Below are 26,542 nucleotides of genomic sequence, written 5' to 3'. Positions count from 1 at the left end.
ACACATGCTCTGTACTGCAGCCGATAAAACATTTTTCTTTTCCAGCAGCCATTGAACTGCTCAGCTCTGATATAGCTACTTTTACATCCATTAAATCAGATCACAAATTAACTAGATTGATACTTTTTCAATCCTATTTTACATTTCTTGTATTGCATATGGTTGCATATTAGTTCACATTATGGCAGAGCCAATATACAGACAGGTAAAGACTCTAAGAAGGTTAAGCCAAGAAAGTAGCCTAGTGACTGCAAGCACACAAATCTGCATTGATGTCCACACACACACAAACACACACAGAGCCAGATTGGTGCCCAGTGTGTTTATGCCGCATTACAGAGCAGGCCATCTGTGTCCCAGGAGCAGCATATGGAGAACGTGCTCAGGACACTGGTCTTAGGGGAAGCCAACTGGCTGCCTGCTCTGGAGGAAGAGGGCTAAAACAACATGTTTAACAGGTCAACATGCTAATCCCTGTGCTGCGTGTCAGCCAACATCTGCAGCAGTCACTGTCTTCACTGATCATTCACAATCTGCCAGGAAGGAAGTACTTATAGCAGTAAATAAACCCCTTGACATTAGGAGTCAGTCACTAGACTCCACCACTACGGCAGCTTCAAAGCTGTAGTATCCTTTAAGAAATAGACAAGATATTCAAACAAAAATAAAGAATTATTTAGTAAGGCTGACTATGTTTAAGATCCTACATTCAACCCTAAAGTTGAGTTGAAGCTTAGCAACTTTTTTTTTTTTTTTTTAGAAAATAACGCTATAACTCCTGACTTTATTGTTTTCCTTGTTGATGCTCGGACAGGTCATGTGTTTCATTTAGAAGAGGTCCACTGCAGGTTTTTGATGGTTTAAGTGAAGCGGCTGCTGACGTTGGTTAGTAGTTCTAGTTTTAATCAAAATGCATGTATGAGGCAAAGGCAAAACAAAATAAATTTCTTGATGTAAAAGTAAAAAGACCAAATAAAGTCTATGCATTTCTTGACAAACTTATGTATAAGGAAAAGAAAAAACAGCATGCATTTTAATTTCTTGATGACAACACGTGTAAGGAAAAGGAAAAACAAAAACTATATATTTTTTTTCACCTTTTTTTAGTTTTGGTTCTTCATATTAACAATCCTAGCAGGTATCAGTTTTATGAAACAAATGCCTTTTTTGCAGTTCTTCAGTGACTGCAGACTTTCCCCTGGAGAAACACTACGTTCCTGATTGTAGGACTCAGGAATGTAGGACTACAGTCTTACATTCATATTTAGGAGTCATCACAATAATTGCTGCTTTTTTCTGATTTGTTTTTTGAGTAAAACAAACCTGAAGATGAGAATGTAAAAGTGAATTATTCTATCAAAGCAACAGGGGTAAAAGGGTAAAAGTTAAAAAAAACCCATCAATTTACAATTTTATGATTAAAAAAGTATGCAGTCCAATGTTTGTCAGATTATTGGTACTTTTAGCCAACAACCAACTTTAAGCTGATATAAACAAGTATTAAGTCAGCATTTCTGCATTAAAATATTCTTTATTGATCTGATGTATTCTATTCTTAAATACTGTGCTTCAATTGGTTTTGGGTTTAAACTAAACATGATCATAATAAAACAGAGATCAAGGCTTGTGTACTAAAACTAGAAAACCAAGAAATGTAGCATCAGCTTTCATCAGTACCTTGAACATCTGTTTGACCTTTTGTCGAGGCAGGTTGACGTTGAGTTTATGCAGAAGCTGAAGAACCTCGTTGATGCTTAAACTCCCGTCGCCGTTTTTATCAGCCTCAGTGAACGTCTGCTTCAGCCACGTGACAAAACTCTGGTTAAGGAAAGCTGAACAAAAAATGTGATGCATCGGTTTGAAGAACAGCACAAAATGTTCCTCCAATATATAATAATAATGTGGGACAGAGCCTCATCAGTGTTGTCATGTCTCTAACTGATGACTCGGTGAAGGATATTGGTCGCGGGTGCGTTGCCTCTTCGCCAAGCTGTCCTCGTCACTGATCCCGGCCATCAGGTACTTGAGGCCAGTGATCCAGGTCCGGGCTTCCTCTCCTGTTCCAGATACCAGGTCCAGGGACTCCATGTGTTCTCCGTAATACAGACTGAAGCAGCAGTTTGGGTCAAAGCTGCCATCTGCATACCGCTGAAAGATCTCAGACTGCTTTCCCTCACAGACCTCACGGATGGAGTCAATGGAGACTGAGAAAACAGGAAGTTCATTTAACTGTAGAAGATAACCTCAATACAAAACGCATTTTTTTTTTTAAAAGGAGACACTTGTATCAAAAGAACATTAAAAAAAACCCTTCAAAATTACACTAGGCAGGTCAATCTGTATGGCCCTCTTTAATGTTGGCTGTAGAATATGGACAGACCTTGCAGTAAGATTGCAAGATACACTGCTTTTTAATAAATTTTTTAAAAATAACCCCTGACCTCTCGACTAAATAAATAGACGAGCATGTGTGGTAGTAGAGTTCATTATTTAAAGTGCATCAAACAAGTCAAAAAGTGATTGAACGTTATTTTATTGACATTAAATATCAGGACAGTGTTACTGAAATATTACAACAACATTGACAGAGTTGTTCTGTTATAAAATGATTTTATTTACTTACAAAAATCAAACCAAATCACTGGTAAGCAGGCGACTTTATGAAATTCTTGAAGATATTGTTGAAGTATCTTTAAGACAAATCATATCTGAGCAAATCTATTAAAACCTTCAACTGAAAAGTTTATTCAGCAATGGGAACAGACAGTACCTGTACAAAATCATAAGATGAAAGAACCCCAGATAACTGCAATATAGTGGAGCACTGACTGCAGCTTCTTTACAGAAACCTGTTTGGATGTGGAGTCGGAGAAGCACTGGTGGGATTGGAATGGGAGACACTTCACTACTATAATGGTCAGCCATTGTTCACCTCCTGATTTACTGCGTCCGGCTTCTTCTGGTGCAGAATTCAGACACGTTTCACATCAATGGCATGAATGTCAAAATGAGACATGGCCAATATGACTGTTGATGCTTTGAAAACTACGTTCCACATATGGAAGTGGCGCAGATCAGATTTTTTTTTCTGGAAAAAAAGGTTAGAATTGGGCCGTTCAGACCGCCGTGAAAAAGCCGGATGGAGGTCGCATTAGCCTGCTATCTGAATGTAGCCGTACTCACTCAGTCTCGCTAACCTAGCAACAACCTGTTGAGTAACTTGCATAGCAGTTTCAGGTTTTGTCAGCGGCTTTGAAATAAAATGGCCTATCAATGATTCATTATATTTACTGACATGAAACTCTTACACTGGGCTGTATCTCCCAGCCCTCTTTGCCAGCACAGTGATTTTCTCCACGTTATTCTTTTGCAGTTATCTTTCTGGCATTATTAGTGGAAGCACAGAAAGAAAAACCTTTCAGAGTAGTAATCACAAGCACTTTGTTTTAAAGTCCTTAATGAGGTCATAGTGTTAACACTTTGCATTTTTCAAATCCTCTCTGGGCTCTAATAATTGGTAAATATCCAGATTTTCTCAACCATAAAACAGCAAGGCTGACTTTTTAGCCTCGTTCATTCATTATGCTCCAATGCAACGAGAACATCTGCTCACAGACACATTTAGAGGACATCAAGAGTCTTAATGAGTTCCAACCAGCCCCCCCACCATCATTTACTACCTCAATTTAAAACAAGTCTGCAGTTCTACGGGTTTGTCAGTGACGTTGTGTGGGTTATTTTTATGTTAGGGCTGGTGTGTAAAACACTGTTTGGCCAGATTAAAGCTGATGAATAATTAAACTGACTTAAGAAGCTTATTATTCCCAGGACTACAGAGGAGGGGGAACCCACAGGAAACTGATCCCCTGAGCCCCCTTGGGATTAAAAATACTTTTGATATTTTTGTGTATTCCTGTGCAATATAATCTTTTAACTGTACAGACGTAAAATAAGCCAGTGGTTTGGTTCTGTGTTTTTATGTTGCCTCCTCTCTAGTACAATAATTTTTTTGTTTTGGTGGTCTAAAAAAAATCTAAGCTTGCATTTCCAAATAAATTCTCTCCATGAATAGGAGTTTGTACATTTCAATGCTCTCTTTGGTGATTTCCATTTTACTTTTCTTTTCCCATTTTGTTTTTACATATGAGGTTGAATGTGGTTTTTTACTCATAAGTCCCTTATATAGTCATAATATAACTCTCTTTGGATTTTGCCTGATATGGAATTAGTATTTCATCAAGCACTGATTCCTGCTCGTCCAGATGTCTAATAATTTCCAGATTGAGATAGTCCCATCTGTAGAATGTGTAGAAATCCTGTTGCACCAACCTATAACTTGTTCTGAAAATCTCTTATTTGACTTTTACCCATTATTGAGAAATGTGTTGTTACACCTCTAAATTATATTACATTGCTTTTGTAATTTTCTCTGGCAAACTTAGCCCCAGATTCATAGAAGCTCCTGTTCGGTATTTTTTCACAATTCTTGTAAATACATTGCATTAATTTTATTTCTTAATATTTTGAGCTTTCACTATGTTCCAGTTTTTGTTCCTGTTTTGTCTCGGCCTCTTCTGATAATGCAGGTGGTTTGTTCTCTTATCATTTTAACCCTCATAACTGCTTTTCGTGTCCCAGACTATTTCTGGACTAACCTCTCCATTAAGGGTTTCTTTTAGCAATATATTTATGTCAGATTTGATTAGTTCTGTAAACTGTAAGTCGTTCAGTCATATTTAATCTCCACTGTGTATTCGTGAGGTCCTCATCTAATTTTAAATTTAATAATAGGGGGCATGATCATAGAGGTCAGTGTTGCCCATCTCATAGTCACAAACATTATGGTAATCTTTTTTAAAAGCAAAAAATTATCTATTCTGGAGTATAATGTATGTGCATGGGAGAAATTAGTATAATCCCGGCTTGCTGGATATAAACTCCTCAAGATGTCTATAATGTTGTATTCCAACATGACAACTTTCATTTTCTTTTGTAAAGACTTTTGTTTTGAAGCCATGGATTGAGTCTCGTAGTCCAAACCCCTTCACAGATAAGTATACCAGTTGATTAAATCAAATTGGTTTTTTTTATAACATGTAAATTCTCTGCCTGGTGGAGCCAAGTAGATTTTGATAGTGTTCCTTTAATTATTACATATAATCTGCATTTTGTTTCTGTAAGGTGAGGAATACTTTCACATTGTACGACAAATAAACATAGAGGATGGGGATCTCCATCTGACAGTGTGTGTGTCTATTTATCTGCTGTTTCAAAAACTCAACAGAAACTGATGACAGTATCTGCTTGCAGAAAAGGCTGAAGTTCACATCATCAAGGCCTCAATGTAGCCTTTAGTGACAGGACGGCATATAGCAGCACAGGGAGAAACTACACTCAGGCTGGTTGCATGGCAACAGAAGTTACCTGAAGTTTCCCCTGCATATGAACTCTATGGCGAGGCCCTGACCCTACAGGAGCAACCCATCCTACATCTGTCACTCACTCTTGGCCTTCTCGTTCTTGCGTGACGGCCGCCAGCGGATGCAGGACTTGTGTTCATCCAGGTAAAAGAACCGCACCAGTCCCTTGGAGCCGCCACGTAGCTTCACCATCTGGGTCCCGATCTGCATCGAGCTCATGCATTTCTCCACTGCAAGAGAGAACAAGGATGGAATGAAAACATGGTCAGAAACTCAAAGTGAAACTGTTGGAGTGTGTGGTAGTGTGCAGGGGGTTTTTTTGTATTAAATCCTCTCACTAGCATCAACACACAACAATATAGTGCTTCTGCACATTCAAGAGTCGTTCTGCAAAAAGGAAACAAATGATAGTAAATTGAGAGACATTTCTTCATGACTAAGCTTTGCTCCACAAGGCAGAGACAGACACCAGGACAAACCAAACAATGTGTGTAGATGTGAGGTTGATTCTGCAACCCAAACATCCAGAACTGGTAATTTCCTACAATAAAATCGTACTGTTGAAAACACAGATTGTCTGCCAGGAGCTCTGCAGGAACATCATGCATGATCATTTAGCTGCAGCGGGGCTCCAATGACCCCAGGCTGCAGTTACACAAACTGTGACCAAATTATCAATTATCAAGTGTCTGTCACATCTGATCAGACACTTCGCCTGCAACATGTATGAAAGTAGGCCACCTCAGCAGCACAAAGGGCTGACAGACAGCCGACAGAACATTCAACTAAACAGTCATTACTAGGAAGACGGTGTGGGGAGAAGCATTGTGTATTTTTCATGCACATTATGCTATGAAATGGCACAAATAACTATGTTACCTTCAGTTGTTATAAAAATTATGCATCAAAAAGAAATTTGACTTTGCAATTTTACACCCTGAAATTGGGCCTCTGTCGCTTTAAGAAGCTCCTTTTCTTTCTGACATGGTGTTTCTTCAACATGTCATTACAACAATGTTTCTTCATTAAGCCTTAAACAATGTTCTTAGGAGCTTAGCAAAGAGAAGTAGTTCATATGGTATGATCAGTTCCACCAGGTGTTCGCTAACTGCTGCTGCTAGTCTGGAGGAGCGGAGTGGTGAGGCAGAAACTCAGCCGAGACTGCAGCTCCAACAAAGAACTTAGGCCCCCGGAGTGGTTGCCATGGGAGATTCAAAGATTTCTCAAACATCCATGAAAGAACAACTAACAAGTAGACTAAACAAACCCACCTAGACTAATTTAATCCCAAGATGGCTTTTATATTTTCAGAAGAATTCTGACGTCAGGATAATGTTCCCCTATATTCTCATAAAGACCATCTTCATTTTCCCCAAAATTTGGGAGGATGGCAGGACTTTGTCCCGTGATCAGTGAGTTTGCTGGTTTGAGATCCCAATTTGTCCCTCTGTCATTTTGTCTTTGGGCAAGACACTTCACCTGCCTTGCCTCCTGGTGGCGCCGATGCAGAGCAGCTTCACCTGCCAGATTTCCCCAGGACAGGTGTGGCTACTATCCTGTAGCTCACCACCATCAGTGTGTGATTGAGAGATGGACTGAATGTAGTGTAAAGCACTTTGAGGTCCTATGGACCTGATAAATGGTAAATGCAGGACATTTATCTAAAAGTCATCATGAATACTTGTTTTTAACATTTATTTCAGCAGCAAAGATAAAAAAAAGTCAAACTAAAGATATGTCCCATTTCTCCTGAATGCATATTACATGAAAAGTTCAAAGCATGGCTCTGACTGAGCATTGATTTGGCCTTACTGCACATACAACCCAACCCCCTCCCTCAGGGTATCGTTAATGTAGTCCAGTCCTGTTCTCTTGACCTATGCTAGTGGATTCCTGCACAGGAGTTTGTTAACAGACTCCACATCAACAAACAGGGCTGGCTCATTTAAACAGGCAGGACGTTGCTCCCTGTAGAATCCCACTCACATCAACTGGTGTGTTAGCCTTCCTCCCACCTGCAGATCTGCTGCAGACTGCAAACACCAACATCAACAAACAGAAACGGCATGCTGTATGCTGAGGATGTCAGTACTGCACAATTCATTACATTGCCTTTTAAGAAACAGAGTTTTATGTGTCACTTAGAGGTTTTAATAATTAGTAAAATAACCCCCCCAGAAAACATACAAAAAAAGTTTTCTTTTATCCGAAGCAAATGTGATAAAGGTTCTTCACATGGTGTTTACATGAACAGGCATGACGTTTGTTACTGGAGCTGTGCAAGTCGTGGTCTTACTGACACTAGCTTCTGAAAGGTTTTGAGTATTTAAAACTGTAAACAAAGGAAATGTGTATTTAAGACGTCCTTGTTGTTTTAAACACGTAAGCACATGTAAATATAAATATAACTTATATTACTTTAGCATTACTATCGTCTCCACCACCTTAAATGAGTTTTAGGATCTCAGCCAAAAAGAAAAATATATATGCTTAGTTATGGCATTTAGGCCAGCTAGAGTCCACACAACAGACAAAACAAACCATCAATATGTACGAACCGAACAATGTTGCATCCAAGCAGTTCTTAGCGGTGGCAATATTCAACATATTGATATTCCAACTTCAGTTTCATACATTGTACAGCTCTCGTTTCAATTTCACTTTGACCAAATTTATCAAAACTACATATTTTAACCCTTAAAGACACAATGGTCTTCTCAGGTGACTGTGTGTTTGTGAGTGGGGCAGTGGGAGTACGAGGTGCCATTCATAACAATGACTGGGTGGGTTTAGCGATTATTTCTGGTACAAACATTACAGTCAGTGGGGAAAAGTGAGATGAGAATTTACAATCCAGAAAGTTAGTCTGACTGCAGGGGTGTTTTCAGTCACAAAGTGAGGCAGTAAAAGCTGTGTTGTTTTTTTAACATCTCCCTGACCCTTATGGAGGGGAGTTGTGGTGGGGGCAGCTGCTCCACTGGCTCCATTGTTCAGATGAACGGCTGCTGCTACATTGTGCAAAATCAAAGCCCGACGCTGTAGGCATCACTTTAGATAAAAACATATCTACACACACACATTTCACTGTACACTGCTCATGAATATGTGTGGTCATTCTTTAAACAACAGTATTATAGCATTAATATGCTGTCATTTGCTATGGCATAGATGCTTTACAATATTATTCCGGAAGATCTAGCCTGATTAACTTGTGCTGAAGTTATTTTAGACCCTAATGCATTCAGCTCTGATTAAAAATAGCTCCTCTGCTTTACACTGTCCCACTCAACCAGAGCATTCAGTCTGAACACGCCATCAATGTGTAGTCATTTGCTTCCAGCGTGAGAAAAGCCAACAGAGCATCGAATCTATAAGCAACTAAACCTTAATGATTTTACAGCTTGTGCTCATGCCAGATAAATGGAACACGGCTGTGAGAGAGCTGGTATTGATTTCAAAGAAAGAGTGATTATCTGTGCATGTCTGCTGAATGCATCCATAGTGTAACAGAGCCAAGGATTTGCACTTGTTCAGCCCAAGAGGAGGCAGCAATCCATGAAATAAGCTGCTGAGAGGGTTTAGCTGCAGCGAGCCCATCCGGACCCCGCGGGTCGTCGGGTCAGAGCTCCATCCCCCGGCCTGACACGGATATAAACAGCCTCATCCCGTCTCGCAGCAGGGGAGGGATCCTCACCTGTATGCATCACCTACTCACACCAGCACAAGAGCATAACTTTGTCGAATGCTGAGGTCAAACTCCTCCTTCTTCAGTTTGGAGAGAAATGAGGAGAAAGTGTCTGTTTTGTAAGAGCTATATTGTTGCAAACATTTTCATGTTTCTATCTAAAGGACTAGACAATGAATCGATAGCACAGACCAGATCAATATCAACAGAAAATACGTCCAGTAGAACGGCCAATAATTTCAATAAAGTCTGATACAGAACTGCAAAGCATTCTGGGAGATGTAGCCAGAGGAAAGGATCTCAACCTCTCATGTCCAGCTAGCTAATCAAGAGTGGTGGCATCAACTCACTCACTGGTTACTTAGCAACAACCTGCTGAGTAACTTGCACAGCAGCAGTTTCAGGTTTCACAAGCGCCTCATAACTGCTTCAAACTACAAAAACAATGACGAGGAGCGAAAGGTGAACATGAGCAGAAGAGCCAGAGAGGAAACTGGATAAAACAGGAAAGTTACGTCACCAGTTTGGCAGGATTTAAGATATTTAAAACAATAAACTAATAAACAATTACTGATATTGACTGATATGAAACATCTATATTGTGATAGAATTTTCTGCCCCTTTTACCAGCAAATCATTTTCTTGACAATGTTTGGATTTTTTAGAATGTAGAAAATGGAGATTGTTAGGGATGCACAAACAGGAAAAATGTGAACCAGTACTGATAACATTAATATTGTCATTTTAACCAATATTTAGTGATATGATATACATTTTTACCTTTTCAACAATGTGAAAAACGACCACACCGCAAACACTGCTTCAGTTAAAACATCCCACAATCCTGTGCTGCATCACTGTCACATGACCAAACAACACATGAGCAGCTCTCCTCCATCATTATGACCACTCCCCGCCCTACTTTCATTGAGCTTTAGCCTTTCGTTCACCAAAATTCTGATCAAATGTGTCCATCCAGCTGGTCAAGTATAATAATAAAACTTGAATGGATAGAACCTGAAATTCAGCAAAATCTTCCAGTGACTTCTCCTGGTAATAACACACAGCCTGATGACTCTGATTCAATATATGGTGCAGCTCAAAATGAAGGCCAAAATCTCAAAAGTACACTGCAGATTCAAAATGTCCAAACAGCCACCAGGTAGACAGTGCAGAGCCATTTAGCAGGGTTTCTAAATAAGCCCCAAAACCTTTTCCTTTGTCTACATTCTGATGAATGGATGTTGGGTAAATAATCTTCACTGGAACTGATGGTGAATATGCCACCTAGGGTTTGGATGGCTATGCTCATGTGGTGACTGGATTCATAAAGCCTGCAGACAGAGGGCGCACCTCTCTGGCTGCAGACAGCCTAGAGCAGTGGTTCCCAAACTTTTTCTTCTGCACCCCGCCAGTGGTTTCCAAACATTTTCTGCGCCCCCCCTATGGATTACAAATGGCTGTCTGGTTGAAACGACGCGTGAGGGGGGATGTACGTAGCTGAAAATAGACACCAACATCTGTAGCCTACAAGGTACTTGTTAAGCTTAAGGTTCTGTATTGATATTAGCTAGTCATCTTTTAGCTAACATTACCTGCATCCAACAGCTTTACTCAACTCAGTCGGTTAGTTTGGAGGGAAAAACTGTGAAAAGTTCTTCGCGTTTTGCTGGTTTGCTGCCGTGATTCTAACACAAACCTACGTAGCTCCGCCCAGCAGCAGCAGGTCTCCTTCACAGGTGTAAACCCAGCGCGAGCGTTGTAGCGCTCATGTTGCGTTTAAAGGCGGCTCGGAAAAACAGGTTACAACATGTTAACAACGGATTAAACAGTTTTAACTGCTGACAAAAGTGACAGAGGACACAAATATGGGAAGTGTGGAAGCCTCTACTGTATCAAATTGACATAGGAATAACAGAGAGTTGGCCATTCTAAGGTAAAAACCCAGCGCGTACAGTGTTCATGTTTTGTTTTGTTTTTTTTCATCCAGACGGCTTCCCGCACCCCCCCTGCAATGACACGGCGTCCCCCCTAGGGGGCGCGCCCCACAGTTTGGGAACCTCTGGCCTAGACCGACAATGTGATGCTAACAAAATACAGCACACAGAGAAATTAGAGAAACAAGTTCACCTAGTTCAGTAGGAATTCATGATGAAGCTGTTCTAATCAAAGGTTGGGACTGACAGGGTAGATAGTGATACAGTCAGCCTGAAAGATGCTGGTTTAAACACTGCAGCAGCAGCAGCAGCAGCAGCAGCAGCAGCAGCAGCAGCAGCAGCAGCAGCAGCAGCACACATCCAACACCTAGTACAGGTGCAGAAACAAAAAGTGCATGGGAAGTACATGAATAAATAAAGCACAGGCAAGAATCTGGGCTTGTTGCCATGGTTACAACTTCAGATTTACAAAGTGATTGCATGTGGATGGCAAAATGAACAAAAACAAGGTCCAATCCAATGTCAGCTGAAAAAACAAAGCTAGTGTCAGCTCAACAATTCTCAGGCACAGATTTTATTCATAAAAAAAGAAGCATATTAACGCCAGATGAGGTCTTAAGTAGCATTAGAGTTGGACCAAATCTGAAAGTTTGACCAAAACACTGTAACACCATTTGAGTGATGAGTCCAATGAAAAAGAACATGTATACATGTGGAACGTTTCATGGTGAAAATCCATTTGATTCACATTTTCACATGGGTTTCACATATTTTCATGTGCATCACACATCTCCACATGTTCAACCATGTGGAAATATGTGATGCACATGGGAAACATGTAAAAATGTATGATATATCTGGAAATATTTAACCAATGTGAAATTTTTGGGCCCACATGTGTTTTAGACCATGAAACATTCCAAATCCACACATACGCATGCTTCTTCATGCGACTCATAATTCATGGCATGGATGCTGTTTGGATATGGGAGTTTGTTTAAATGACCCCCAGATTCAATTGAAAGTTTCTAAAACCTGACCGCAAATGTTCCACCTCTCTGTGACCCACTTGGTAAAGAGGTCAAGTGAAGCGCAGACGGCAGACGGTGGCTCAGAAACACAGCAGAGGTCAGAGGAATAACTGAACGTCTTTTCATGGCTGACCTAGTGCCACTGGGAAAATGTGTGCCAAGCAGGTGGAATTATCTGCTCGCCTCTTCTGTCAGAAAACCAGGTTAAGCTGGAGGAGAAGCAGGAGGGGGGTTGTTGGCTCAGACCTTATGTCCCAAACAAATACTAAAAACAAACAGGTGATTCTGTGGGATCCGTGGCAATTTTGGGGGCAAACAAAAGGTGGTGAAGATATTTTACATCTTTAGGACACAAAAAGGAAAAGGATGTCACTGTGATGAACAGGTAGTGTAATTACCGTAGTAACCAGGCTCACGTTGTCAGGAGGCTCCATGATGTGAAGATGCCAGTCATGAGTCTGTGGTTAAGATTAGCACAGAAGTGCTGCGAAGTGAGTTTAACATCATGTGGTACCCTGTGATTTCAACACCTTCACGCCTGCAGTGGGAAATTTACAAACCGCGGAAGTGTGAAATATAATTGTGCTCTTTATAAAGCACAGCAGAGCAAGTGTGCTGTATTCCAATGTGTTAACTCACTGTACCAGATGCTGCAGTTTAATATTTTAATACTACTTTGGTTGCAGCGTAGTGACACTTTTCTGATGCTAGATGAGAAAGTGTGGAAGGCTACAGGAAAAAGGATTGTGGATAAATGGAGGCAAACCATGACACGTTCCACAACCGGGACAAATGTCACATTGCTGCTAAACCTCAGGTTTCATTTCTGTGCTGGCCATGACCCATCAGAGAGAGTCAGCTGGAATTATCAGTTCTTTATTTCAATTTTTGGTCTAGAAAGAACAAAAATTAATTCAAAATCGCTCTAGAGTTTTTTTGGTGATGAGCTCTCAAGTTCTGGGAAATAATAAAGGCCAACTTGGTGAGTGAGATCTGAAAACTCAGTGATGACTGCAAAAAAAAGGACTGCAGAGCAAAATGGGACTAAATTAAGATGAAAATCATGGTACTATTTAATAATAGTATTTAATAGCTATAAAACACTATTTCTGGACAAATTCCATTTGTCACAGAGTCACCTCTGACAGCTAAATAAAAGAATAAATAAATAGGGCAAAATCAAATCTAATTTCTTCCAAATCTTTACAATTAACTTAAGTGGTGGAATTATTGATTAGTTGTCCAGTTTTGCATAAACTGAGGTCATAAGGTGATGCACATCTATCTCAATCTGTCAAACCTCATCATGTCTCCCTTCAGCACTCTCACCTGACCTGATGCAGTAGACTGGAGATATGAAAAAAATTTACCTTGTGAAGACTAATTTCTAGCAACATTCAGTTAAAACTATCCGACTCTTCGACTCTCTGACTCAGCTTACCCATGTAGCCAAGACGCCATTTGGAAAAAGCCACAATGCTGGTTCCGATCCAGAAAAATTCCTCCAACACGCGACCGACAGAGGCCTGTTCCTGCTTCTCACAAGCAGTCCCGTCTTTCTGCTTCTCCTTCTCCAGGGAGAAAGCCCCTCTAGCAGGGGGTCCGGGCTTGTCTCCGGTAGCTGCTGCTGCAGAACGCATCAGGGCTGAAGGTACCGATCCAAATGGACTGAAGCCACTTCTCTTTGCTGTGCTCATTGCACTACAACAAAGGGTTAAAATACTGCTGCCAAAACTGGCAGCAAGGGAATCAATTTCTATTCAAAGAAAACGTAGGAATCAGTATCAATTAAATCAGTAAAAAAAAATCTTTAGGTAATCCTCTTTCATCTAACCAAAAAAAAAAAAAAAAAAACAACAACAAAGTAACAGTAACTGTTTGTTTTTCTGGGGTTTAAAGGACACCTTAGTAAGCAAACAAAGAAAAATCCTTTTCGACACAAAATGACATCAAAAGTTGGTTGATCAGCTTCCTCCTGCTGATCTCAGTTTCCTTCCACGTCAAAAACAAAACGGATGCAGCCGGTCATATTTACAGCCACCACTGGTCCATATAACATATAACACACGGTTTGGTGTGAGACACCAGCAGATCTGAAAAATGCTGGCTGCTCATGAGAGAGACAATTCTGCAGGAACAACATGAGAGCACAATGCACAAAGGTAACTGTGCAACATGTGTTGGGCAGGCAGAGATCCTAAATCCCTCTGATGCAGTAATCCTGGTCTGGGAGATTTACTAAATGTGTTGAGTGAAACGCATTAACCCACAGAAAATGAGACAGCAGGCACAGGCGGACGTGACAGGCCCCTGATTAGATGGAGCTGCTTTTCTAGTTAAAGGCCAATTAAAAAGTTGCTTACTGAAGTTCCACCTGAAGGCTTGATGATGAGGAACAGCTGGAGTCTGATGTAACGTTGAAAGGTACAGCTTTTTATAATACACTTACTGTAAATGTATGAATAGAGGGGAATGGAATACTACTGGAATATGGAGGACCAAAAATGACAGGATGAAAGAGGCAGAATTATGTGTTTTCCAGGCACATAGTGCCATTTTGTAGCATAATCAATAAACTATGTTACCTTCAGTTATAAAAATGCTGCATGTATATCAAGTATGACTTAAAAGAAAATTTACTTTGTAATTTAATAGTTTAAAATCTGGCCTCTGTCTGTTTAAAAACTCCTATTCTTCAGGAAGTCATCACAACATGGCTCCTCTATTAACCCTTTAACAATGTTTTTAACAGCGTCGCATTGAGAAGTAGGTCTTATATTGAGCTCAGCAGGTGCACAGCTACATCAGGTGTTTGCCAATTGCTGCTGGCTAGTCTGTAGGAGCTGAGTGGGAGAGTTGTGGGGGAGGGCTGCTGCTCTGTGAGACAGAAGCTTAGAAGAAACTTGGAAACTGCAGCTCAGAGGAGGAACTGCGCCTCCAAGGAGGAGTCCACCCAGGTGTTTTGGACTGCTGAATGGTTGCTATGGAGATTATAAAGGATATGTCAAAAATGTATGAAAGAATCAATGCAACACTCCAAGTATGTTTTTGATGAGATTATAACATCATAAATAACATCATAACATGATGCAAAGCTCAAAAAAAGCACATTTTAAACTATACTGTCGTTTTAAGGATAATAGCAGAAATTATTATATGGCCCAAATAAATCAATGCACTTCAAATGTAATTAATTTAAAAAAGAACTTTACTTAACGTTTAGAATTTAATTCACCTTCATATTTATTTTTTTAGGTTAGCGCCAACAAATTATATATTTAAGCACAAATGAATCTGGTTTTAATTATTTTTTTTATATGTTTCTGAAGTCTTTATTTCCATGTGTTCTTTTTACATTTTCCCGCAGTCATTCATGCAGTGGCCAGTCGTATTTTTGAGTTAAAAAATGTTTAAAGTTGACAGGAAATTAGAAAATATCACTTGATATGCGTTATTGAAAGATTGGAAGATTAATACCTGAACAAAAACTATAAAGTCTTAAAAAATGCTAACTTTTTAAAAAGACTTTAAAAAAAAAAAAAAGCAATGCTGAGCCTGGTGGGGGCACAAGTAAAGCCTAGTGGCCCGCCAGGCTAATAATACACTGAGGGAAACCCTGCCAGACAGATACTGTTCCCACAGTCATCCCACAACATACAAAACTTTAAAAAAAAAACATGTGAGGTACGGCTTTGACAGTACAGTGGGTTTCTACTTTTAAATTAAACCAGCTTCCATGTGAAACAGGCAAGAAAGAGCTACATTGGTTAACCGTTTTCTCTCATTGAACACCTTGTTTTTCCCCGTCAACCTTCATTTACTTAAAAGTGGAAAAGGTTATTTCTTTATGATTATTATTATTTATGATTATTACATTATTTACATGACATTACTTGCAGTTCTAAATGATAAAAATGGTAAAGACACTGATTTATTATAACAATATGATTGCCTGTTTGGGAGAGCTAATCACTTCGTTACCAGGATGAACTTCTTGCTGATGGAGAACAAAACCAGGATTACTGGTTTGAACAGTAAATACAACCATTCCCCCCAACAGCTCAACAGAACACGATTAATTTGTCAAACCAACATCTAACAGAAGCTTTGTTCCAAGAAACCTTTCTGAAGTTTGACGTTATTTCGGCTGGGTTTCCAAGTGAAAACTGAGATGCTCTTAGTTCTATTTTTAGCCCGATGATCTTCCCTCACCTGTCTGCAGACATCTCACAGTTATATGTGAGCTCCACATAAAACAATCCTTTCATCCGTCACAGTGGGCTCACTCCATCTCCAAGGCTGCTTTATGATTGGTGAAAACTGAAAAATCCATCATTCTTTCACTTTTTGGAAAAATATTTTCTCTCTCTCTCTCAAACACACACACACACACACACACACACACACACACACACACACACACACACACACACACACACACACACACACACAAAATAATGCTACTATTCCTGGACTCAAGGTTCAGACACCCAATCGTGAGATGCAGCAGTCCGAGCACGGGGAGAGCGTCAGACACTGTCAGACCTCTGCTCTTTTCCGTTTGACGAATAAATACTGAATATGGAGGAGCTTCAGCCGACAGCTCCCAGACCACCAGCTACCTCATTAAACTTCCAATCAATCTGTTAAATGACTCTGAATCTGCACAGATTTACAATACAACACAGATGACATGAATGTATATGTCGGAATAAACTTAAGCAGGAGAGGACTTCCTTATCAGTCAAACGGAGTCGTGACATTGTGTAGCTTCACATATAGGCTAGAAGATTTATAGGCGCCAATTTCCTTAATTTTGGGAGATTGGTGATCAACTGACACATGTGAAGTCAATCTTATCCCCCAATCTCATCTACAGCAAAGGTCAAATAATCAGCCACTGTCCTCTTCTGCTCTGCTGTGAGAGAGCTTCGACTGCTAGCCCTGCTCAACACATCATGTCTGCATGTTTGGAGTTAACAATAATCGCCCCACTGTTACCAACTCCGCAACTTTCTTGCGTAGGAACATTTCAGAAAAAAAGTGATATCAGCCAAAATGGGGATCGGCAGGTTCAAGCTTTTTAAAGATTGGTCATCTGTGGTCAGCCAGAAAACTGCAATCAGTGCACCTCTATTTGAACATACTAGAATAAGAAAGGTAGGTACCAAGAGTACCAAGAGTTGTGTATCATCAGTACACAACTCTTGGTACTGATGGTACTCTCCCATCAGACAAACTGATGGGAGAGATAGAATGTCATTTACAGAAGGCCAATACATCAGCAAACCACATAGATTTACTTAGAAAAATGCCTAATTAAAAGCGAAAGACATAACTTTTTTGTAATATAGTTTACAGGTATTTTCACTTATAGCTTTGTGAATCTTATTTTTATAATAAATACGGAACACTATAATAAAAACATGATAATCTGAAATAAAACTGAATAGTGATACTGGTCAATTGTTTTGATGTCATACACCACATGCTGATTCACTAATAAACAAACAGAATAGATCACCAACTGGCCTGGATCAAGTGGCTGCACTAATTTTCCTCTTGAAACGTCACATCAGCGCACACACACACTGAGCATACCACCGCTGAGGCTTAGAGCAGCACTTTCCCCAATGCAAACAATCTGCTTACCTACAACAGTTACCTTTAGTTCCTCTGACTGACAGGCCTGTAATTATGACCCAGCATTCTTACGGACACATTCTTCTCCAATTTGCTTCACTTATCACCATCTCTGCATTACTAACCCCATAAACACTCATTACAACTTCCAACAGTTTGCCAAACAGTCTTCATGAAGAGGTTTCAGTCGGAAAGCTAAACAAGCTGTGGAAGCTACCTGCGGCGGAATGAGATGTGTATAATCAACAGGACCTCTGAACCGAGTTTTGTCTTTTTTTTTTTGCTAGCGGAAGTCAGTGTTAGTAATGGCGGACTCACCGAACCCTCTAGGCCGCCTCCTCCTTTTGCCGCCCCTCTCAGGAGCGTACCTCAGACCGCATGTTTCAAACAGCAAGCTGGCTCTGCCGTGAACCCGCTTACACACTCTGGACCAGGTCACGTAGATGTGGATCTTGGAGGAGCCGTCCTTCAGGTGCCAAAGATTAGTCGGTTCATGGAAGCTAGTCAGTTCGGGGGTACCCGTCTGATTTTTATCAAATAAATAAAACATTAAAACAAACGAAGATTCTACTATGTGCTACTGGGTTTATTTAGAAAGTTCGAGTTTCATCCATTTTCGCCATATAAATTTTAACCAAACACCCGACGCGCGTCAAATCCCACGCACGTGCACATACTTGTGTTGCTTTCATGAAAACTCTGGAAAATGTAGTTTCTTTGCCAATTCCCGAACATTTCAAGTGTGCTATTTAATGCTTAAAAATATATGTGTATTTCTAATAACAGATTCTTGTACAGCCTGTTTTTATGTTGAACTTTGTATGTTTAATAATTTATTTGCTTTTTCTCTTGCTCAAATGAAGGTGGCAGTTTAACCATCTGTTATTTGTCCCATTAAGAAGTGAAATACACTGGTTTTAGATCAAATGTCTGAGATTAATTATTTTGCACAACATAACTATAATCCATCGTTTTCAGACTTTGCCTTCTGGTCTAACATTAGAGTTCTGAAGCAGAGATAGAGGAGCAAATCCCAACTGAGATCTGAGAAAGGATGGTCAAGCCCGGTACCAAGATATGGTACCAGGCTTGGTACCATGGATCCACTTGGTACTTGGATCCACTAAACATGGATCATGTAGATTCCCCACATTGCTGTCCTCATAGTGACCAGTAAAGGCTATTAGCTGACAGATTTCCACCTTTCCTTAATTCAGCATTTTGTGAGACTCCAAGAAATAGAGCCCAGTTTATTGCATTTCGCAACCTTCTTAGTCAGAGCATAAACAAGTTCATAGCTTGGTACAACAGGACTGAATATATGTCCAAAACGTATAAGTAGGTCAGTGGAAAGTGGGCCAAAGCCCAGGTGGCCAATTTCAGTGGAACAAGTGTCTCTTTTTAAGGTGTTACCTGTTAGTGTAATAGTTAGAGCAGTCTGTGGACTCGCTGTGCTGACCATGGACCCTCTGGGGACTTTGGAGTGTGATTACAGCTGATGGCAGGCAGTGGGAACATTTCATTAGGAATTCAGACATCTCTGCAATGTGTTATACAGGTGGAATCCCTAAACAGGGACCAACCTGCATGTTGTAACTTTGGATGCAGACAGGGTTCAGGGTGGGGAGCTAAAGGATCACAACAAGGTCCTGCACAGTTGTTGTATAACTGAGCTTTAGAGGAGCAAATCAAGCTTCCTGTAAGCTATACTGGAATATGTTTTGCAGATTTGGATTTTAGATCCATTCAATGGCAAACTCAAACTTTCCATTGTTGTATTGTATGTTCCTTTGCTTTTACACAGCATCTACATACACAGTGCAGAACTCAGCTTGAAACAGCAGATGGTGTTTGCATGTGAAGCATCTACTGAATGTTAACAGCAGGTGTAAACAGCTGCACTTAAAGCTGTCTACTTGCATCTGAATCAGCTTGGGCAGATGTTAATACCAGAAACAGGATGTGGCATCAGTGTTATTTAGCGGCACCCCGGATGAAGATAGCTTTAAAAAAATCTATTTTATTGCAGTAACATAACCTAGAACAGAGTTCTGGAGATGGATGTTACCTCTTCCCTCACCCTTCTCTTCACTGTCCATGGTAGCCAAATGAATATGGATCCAGTGACTATGAAAGATTGGTGTCTGTGTCAGAGTATAGTTATTACTCCAATCTAATAGTCATCTGTATCTAATTAAATGTTTTTAAATCAACTTTAAAAAAAAAAGGATAAAAATATTTCCAAAAAGTTTTTAGCATCTCAAAAACTCAAATAATCTCTGAACTGTGACCCAGAGGAGTAGAAAATGAGGCTTTAAAAAGTTGGAATAAAGCCTCCAATTATGCTTTATATTCATGAGAAATCAGAAAAGTCCAAAAGTGGATTGAATTAGATTTAATTGCTGTTTTGTTTTCTCTCTCTTTTAACTAAAAGCCTCAATCCACTTGGAGCCTGTTTGGAAGAACTTCTACTGCTTCTTGATGGTTGAGATGCGTTTAGTTCAGCACACAGAGGTGCTATATTTTCTTTCTAGCTTTAAAAAGTTATTTTTATTTATTAAAAGCCCAACTGGAGTTTTTAACCGGCAAAACAAATGAGCAAGATGAGACTAATTTCTTCAGATGAAGACAAAAGTATGATTTGTTTCAGGATGTAGCCTCAGGGATCAGACGAACTGCAAATAAAAGAATATAAATTCAACACAGATTATTTTCACACCTCTTTTAATGGCCCATTTTGCTCTTGCATTTGGTCTGATTGTAGGCTCCTGCAGGCTTAATGACTAATGAAATCTTTCCCAAGCAGTTGGACGTAAAAACAGCTGGAAGAGGAAATAATGGGATATAATAAGGAGGGCGATGATTTAAACCTTGATTTGTGGACAGTGACTGTGAGGGGTGACTCCTGGAAGCGCTGTCCTATATGTAACGAAAGCGGAGCTCTGCAAGAACCTCATACCTCCGTGTTAAGATTCAGGGTGAAAGCCGCACTGAGAGATGCACCAACAGTCAGATGAGATTTACCTCCAAAACTGCTTATTACATCCCACAGCCAGGAAGGAGAGATGGAGGGAGAACATTTGCTTTCTGTGGGTTTGTTTTCAGCATAAATGTGTATGTTTTGCGTGCGTGTGTGTGTGTGTGAGAGAGAGAGGGAGAGAGCAATCAAGTCCCCGTTTGCAGCTATAAATAACAAGAAGAGGATATTACATTTACCTCTGCATGGGTGCAGACATATTAAGGCCAGAACAAGCTCAGTCGGTGGAGTTTATGATGCCCCTGTGCTCTTAGCATGATTGCTGCTTATTGAATGGACAACCGCAGCAGGCAGCAATTGGATGAACATGCAGGAAGCTGCATCGACTGCTACGTAATGTGTCAGCAAAGCATTCAATAGAACGCACAACATGAAACATTTGACACTCTTTTGCGTCCTATGGAGTTTTTTTGCAGGTTGACATAATGTTTTTTTGACTGAAATGGATAACAGAAGACAGGGATGAACCATTAAGGTTTGGTTCCCTGTTTTTTAAAGTTACTAACATCCTGAACTTCTGCTTCACAGAGCCTCGGTGGGGGCTGGCGTCAAACTCTGATTTGGCCACTAAAACGCTCATCTGTGTGATGATGAGTGACACAAAAATGAGGCAGCTGACCACTCTGGCTGACACAGTCATTGGCGTATTAGACATATTCTTCAAAGAAAAGGAGCAGCAGGAAGAAGAAGTGACAACAGTTCTTATCATTATTCCTCAGACCAGACAAGTACGAAATCTTTCTCTGAGAGCTGCATTAACAACTGGCTTCTGCACACAGCAGAAAGTTCAAAGTTCTTCACCTAGTTTCAACATCGGTCTTCAGTTAGAGGCTTCTTCAGATTTGCTGTAAGGCTGCTAGAGGAAATCTTTCCTGACCACAGCCATCACCATCTACAATTACTCTTTGACGAATTTTAATTACTGTAAATTACAATAATATTTAATTTCCTTCTGGGATCAATAAGTGTTTTGAAGTTTTTTTTTTTTTTTCAATTTTCTTACACAACGCTTTCCACATTTTTGGTGAGATATTTAAACATTAACTGAGCTGTCTTCCTGTCAGGTTGAAGAATATGAAAGTGACGAAGCAGATGAAATAGAAGGAAGAAGGCAACAGAGGAATCTATTTTCCCTGAGTTTTACTTTACCCCGGCTGTTTTTTTGTTGTTGTTGGTTTGCTAACAGGCTAAGATCCACCAATATAAAATGTAATTTCTTTTCTTCAGAGTTTGATCAGTAGCGTATAACAGCCTACCAAGATTTGCACCCAAGCAGTCATGTGTGATTCTAATATTTCATTTCAATTTTCAGAGTAACAATGAACCTTTCCTGGAGGTAAACAGATTGTGCATAATTCAACTATTCAATACCAGCTAAAGGCTTAAAATAGATCTTCATGGAGACAAAGATTTCATGTTTTACTTTGCAAATTTTTTAAAGAATTTAAACATTTTATCGTCCAAAGAGGTTTACATATGTGTTTCTTTGTTGTGTTGCAAAAACCCACCCACGATTCCTCAGTGTAGATAAGGACATCCATAAGCCAACAAGCAAAAACAAGAGAGGACAATTCTGCTGCCCACACTGGCACAAGCCAAGTGGGAGAAACTTCATTCTGCCTCCTTTCTTCCTCAACCTCACAGCCAGCGGAAAATGATGGAACAGCATATTTCTAATCCATTTATAGAAAGAGCCAAGGTGGGAAAGATATAATTAAGGCTGCACTATTTGCTTCATATTTGTGAGGTGAAAACAAATCCAGTTGCAAAGACTCTAACAAATATTTTGGAGATTTTTTTTTTTATTTATTATTATTATTTTCAAAACAGCTCTTGAGTGTGATTCGGCTACATATGTTTTCTCAGTTCCCGGTGTCGATTCCTTAATGAGAAGTTGGAGCCGTTCCTTTCGGATGCTGCTCCACACTCAGAGAAACGCACGCTAAACTTCCTGCAGTCTTCTCTTCTTCTCCAAGCCCAATTTAAATCTGAGGCCACATGAAAAAGAAGAAAAAACACAAATTGTTTCAAGACTCTGTATGCGCATAGAAAAAATATCTGTCTCTTCGTATTTACACTGCTCACTCATTTTTGAGCATTGTCGAAAACATATGCACACCAGGTTTCTGTTTAATTAGTCATAAATAACGTTCTCACACAAACCGAATGCAACGAAAGCCTGGGGCTCACGCAGCAAATACAGAGCATGTGATACGTGGACTTCCCTATGTTGTGGATGCTATGTGGTTAATCAATGTGTTCTGCAAGAGCTCTTTGTTGTTGCACTCGTGAGTGCAGCAACAAAGAAAGTCATTGGGCTTGAGTTTCTCACACCAAAGTGGTGAGTGAAGTTGCCAAGAGTTATGGACATCTCCTGCTGTTGGGGGGGCGTTAGCAGAGATGCTAACCAGGATAAATAAACTGTCACCTTGATCGCTGATGGCTTTCCTCTGATATTAGAAACACATCCTGGAGCAGATGTGACTTTTACAAGAAAAGAAACCTTCTACACCCTATGGTGGAAACTCAGCCCTCCAGAGACAGGTTTTATAGGCACTGGAGGAAAATTTAAATGCATTTGGTGGTTTAATAACAACAATAAAATCATTTACTGTGGAACCTGTTTATGTTCTCTACAAAGTCACTTTTGGTTATGGGATTGTTTGACTGCAAAGTTATCCGTTTTAGATCATTTCATGACTAACATTTATTCCCAGACCTTTTATGGCATCATGTCATCCTAAATCTTAAAATATGTTCTCAGTTGGAAATCCTTTGGATCATGAGTACAGTATTTCTATTTCAGACTATACATTTAAAATTTCTATTTCAGAGTACATTAATATTGCTATTTTTGTGCACATTTACAGCACTTTTTGATTTCCTTTAAGAACCTATATGCTGCTAAACTTCCCCTCTGTGGGACAAGAAAGGCTATTTCAATTTGTAATTTAACTTTTACATTTGGGAATTTTAAAAGTCGTTTCTTCAAACACACATTTTTTAAAACAATTCAGAACAAATTCTCCTCTTCAAAAACCTTCGGGTTCATATTGTCGACCTCTCTGGACGAGGGCAGGACCCTCATTTAGAGCTCCAGAACCATCTGAACACACCAGATGGTGAACGCGGCTCAGAGGAAGGTGACACTCTGCTCGGTTCGGCACGCAAACACCAACCAGCACTGATGGTTAGAGAGTCTGCCAGAGCAGCACTTCTATCCTGTGGTATTCTGCAAACAAAGACTTGCTAAGGGAAAGGGACACAACTTTAAAACATTTATATCTTTCATTTGGACCTTTTTTTTAATGAAAAATGACAATGTATCCACATATTCACAAAGGCAAAAAGAGTAAATTTGTTTTTGTTATGAATTATTCTGAATGTATATGGTGTCCAATGTTAATATGAGTTTAATGTAATATTGTAGTTGTGAAGATGATGCACCTGACCGCCGCCCGTCCCTGAGCTCATAGGCCTTCAGGGAATGTCACAGTTCTAATAATCGATAAGGAGGACGAGCTTGCTGAAGCTGTAATGGTGCGGGGTTGACCGATGAGTGCTGTCCGTAAAACCCAGACGACGACGTCAACAGCTCCACTCAAGGAGGAAAGCACAACAGATGATCAAACTTCATTTTTTACAAATAAACTGTGTAATTATGACTCTGTCTATAAATATTAAAACTGATGGCAAAGGTTCTTTTTGAGGTGTGATCAGAAAAGTTTGAATCTAAAAAGAACAAAAAAAAAAAGTCATTTATCCTTATCCAGCAGAAATCCTGACATGAAATAGGCCTCCAGATATTTTCACTTTATGTTTTTTTTTCATGACACACATTACCATATGCAAAGCGGGGGCAAGGATGAATGGAGATAGGGAGAAAAGCCAGGGAGCAAAATGTTGAATTTACTAGCTGGAGAATTATATAAGAGGAGGGAATTGAAAAGGCCTGGAGGAGATTCCTCTGGAGAGCGATTGAGATCACTTTCTAAGAGAGAAAAAAACCTTAGAGAGGAGGAAGCAGGTAAGAAGAAGGACAGAGACGGGATATATTGCCTTTGACTGATAGCTTAGCTTAATAGATTTGCTTAGCTTTATTTCTCCCCATTACTTTTCATTTATCCTGATCATCACTAAAGGCCTCAGCTGCAGAGGATGTCACTACTGATATTCTGTCAGCTTTCCACAGTGGGATGTTTGCCGGGCAGGATAGTCACAGTGACGTAGATGACAACATGATTGATTGTCATAAGAATGATCGACACTACTGCATGTTAAGAATTAATTTCCAGATGGAGTGGCTTGACTACAGTTAGAAGGTGGATGGATGTTTTGTGAGGCTCTATGGTCCACTGAACTCTGGCCTCTAAGCCCAGTGATCTGAGAATCAGCAGAACCTTCTCTCCAACTTTTATTTGAAGTTTTGTTATAAAAATGATAATAATTGAAGTTTTTTTTCCCCTGACTGTTACATTTTACCATCTGTGTGAATTTAGCCTGTTTTCAATGTTTTTGAGAGTCTGTCTTCTTGATCCACTACAAAGGCATGCAGATTAGGGTGATTTGGTAAAAGGTGCATTTGTGTGTTGTTTGTTTCGACTCTCTGATGGAGCGGAAACCTGTTCAGATTGTTAGGCAAATTATTAGAAAACAGCAGCAAAAACTCATCTGCTGAGGATGCGTCCAGCAGGACACAGCAGAAACAGTAATCTCCTGAAACATCTGGGAAATTATTTAGTTCCTGCTGAAATGTTCCTATATTGTTTTACATTAAGTGGAATGATGGGGCAGACAAAGATAACTCATGGAAAAAAAATGCTCCACTTTTTCTATTTCCTTATTTTATATCCTGGCTGTTGCCGTCCTAAGCAGTTCTGCTCGATTCTCCTCTCCTTCAGTGCTCCACCTGGGGTTTCTACCATTGAGTTCAATTTCTCTGGTAGAATTTCTACCGAGCTAATATGGAGAAGCTGTGAACGATGATATCATTTTCTGCATTGTTCTAGGATTTTAGTCCAACTGTAGTTTTAACAATGGCAGCAGATGAAGTGAATGGAGCTGTTCAGTCCATGTTGGTCACGTTTCCAAAGACACCGTTTGGATCGGCACTTCTCTCTTCTTCGCAGCGCAGGCAATATCTGGTAAGCTTCATAGCGTCGAACTGGTGCATTACATAGGGTGAAGGGTGGTGAGCGGGTTGGGGGAGGGAAAAATTGACTGTTTGAAAAAATATTTAAATTGCAAAAGAAGAAGTGACAGTTTGGTGGACAGTTTTACCATTTTTTTTTATGGTAAAATGCAGTTGTTATGCAGTTTTGAAAGAAATGTTGGCCACAAAAAAGGCCATCAGCACAGAGACTATATCTTCCGGTCAAATGAACAGCTGCAGCAGGATTGCCACAGGGCACAGAAACAGGCCAATTAACTTACTCACATCAACCGTCAGGCTCCTGGATTGCAAAATAACTCAGGGGTTAAAAATATGTAACAGTGTAAATATTGGGTATTTCTCACAAGTGAATGGGTTCACAGGCCATCAGAATCTGCCTACAATTGCACAATTGAGCACAGTCTGACTGATCCAGTCCTGTGTCGTGTTTTACTTTGAGACAGTCTAATGCTGCTCCACACAGTCACTGCAGAAAGATTCAGCAAGTTAATAAAGCGTGACGTTTCCTGTCGGATGACTCCAACTGTCCCCCGGTCCATTTAGTACCCAAACATTTTGATATTAAAGCAAATGAAAAAAAAAAATAAATTCTATAAATTACAAAAGCCTAGAAGGG

The 26,542-nt window shown here is 39.9% G+C and overlaps 2 protein-coding genes across 4 annotated transcripts in view; both read right to left on the bottom strand.

Annotated features, from left to right (window-relative positions):
* plch2a (phospholipase C, eta 2a) overlaps positions 1–1,854 on the bottom strand; it is a 38,699-nt gene extending 36,845 nt beyond the window's left edge. Inside the window, exon 1 of one of the 2 annotated variants that reach the window (XM_088006959.1) lies at positions 1,678–1,854. In XM_088006959.1, coding sequence (XP_087863085.1) covers positions 1,678–1,854 — 177 coding nt within the window. The remainder of the gene's footprint in view (positions 1–1,677) is intronic. The other variant, XM_088006960.1, reaches the window with a different exon arrangement.
* A 72-nt stretch (positions 1,855–1,926) lies between these two features.
* The window catches only part of LOC148158270 (1-phosphatidylinositol 4,5-bisphosphate phosphodiesterase eta-2-like), a 107,317-nt gene continuing 82,701 nt past the window's right edge, over positions 1,927–26,542 (bottom strand). Inside the window, exons 1-3 of one of the 2 annotated variants that reach the window (XM_088006962.1) lie at positions 18,035–19,049; positions 5,504–5,650; positions 1,927–2,204 (exon numbers count right to left, since the gene is read on the bottom strand). In XM_088006962.1, coding sequence (XP_087863088.1) covers positions 1,927–2,204; positions 5,504–5,650; positions 18,035–18,266 — 657 coding nt within the window. In that variant the 5' untranslated portion in view covers positions 18,267–19,049. Of the gene's footprint in view, positions 2,205–5,503; positions 5,651–18,034; positions 19,050–26,542 lie in introns of those variants that run through there. The other variant, XM_088006963.1, reaches the window with a different exon arrangement.

Source organism: Poecilia mexicana, unplaced genomic scaffold (genome assembly GCF_051168715.1).
Source record: "Poecilia mexicana isolate PSO_F unplaced genomic scaffold, ASM5116871v1 scaffold_7, whole genome shotgun sequence".
Classification (NCBI taxonomy): domain Eukaryota; kingdom Metazoa; phylum Chordata; class Actinopteri; order Cyprinodontiformes; family Poeciliidae; genus Poecilia; species Poecilia mexicana.
Note: the sequence above shows the minus strand (reverse complement) of the source record. Positions and strands in the feature narration are given on the sequence as shown.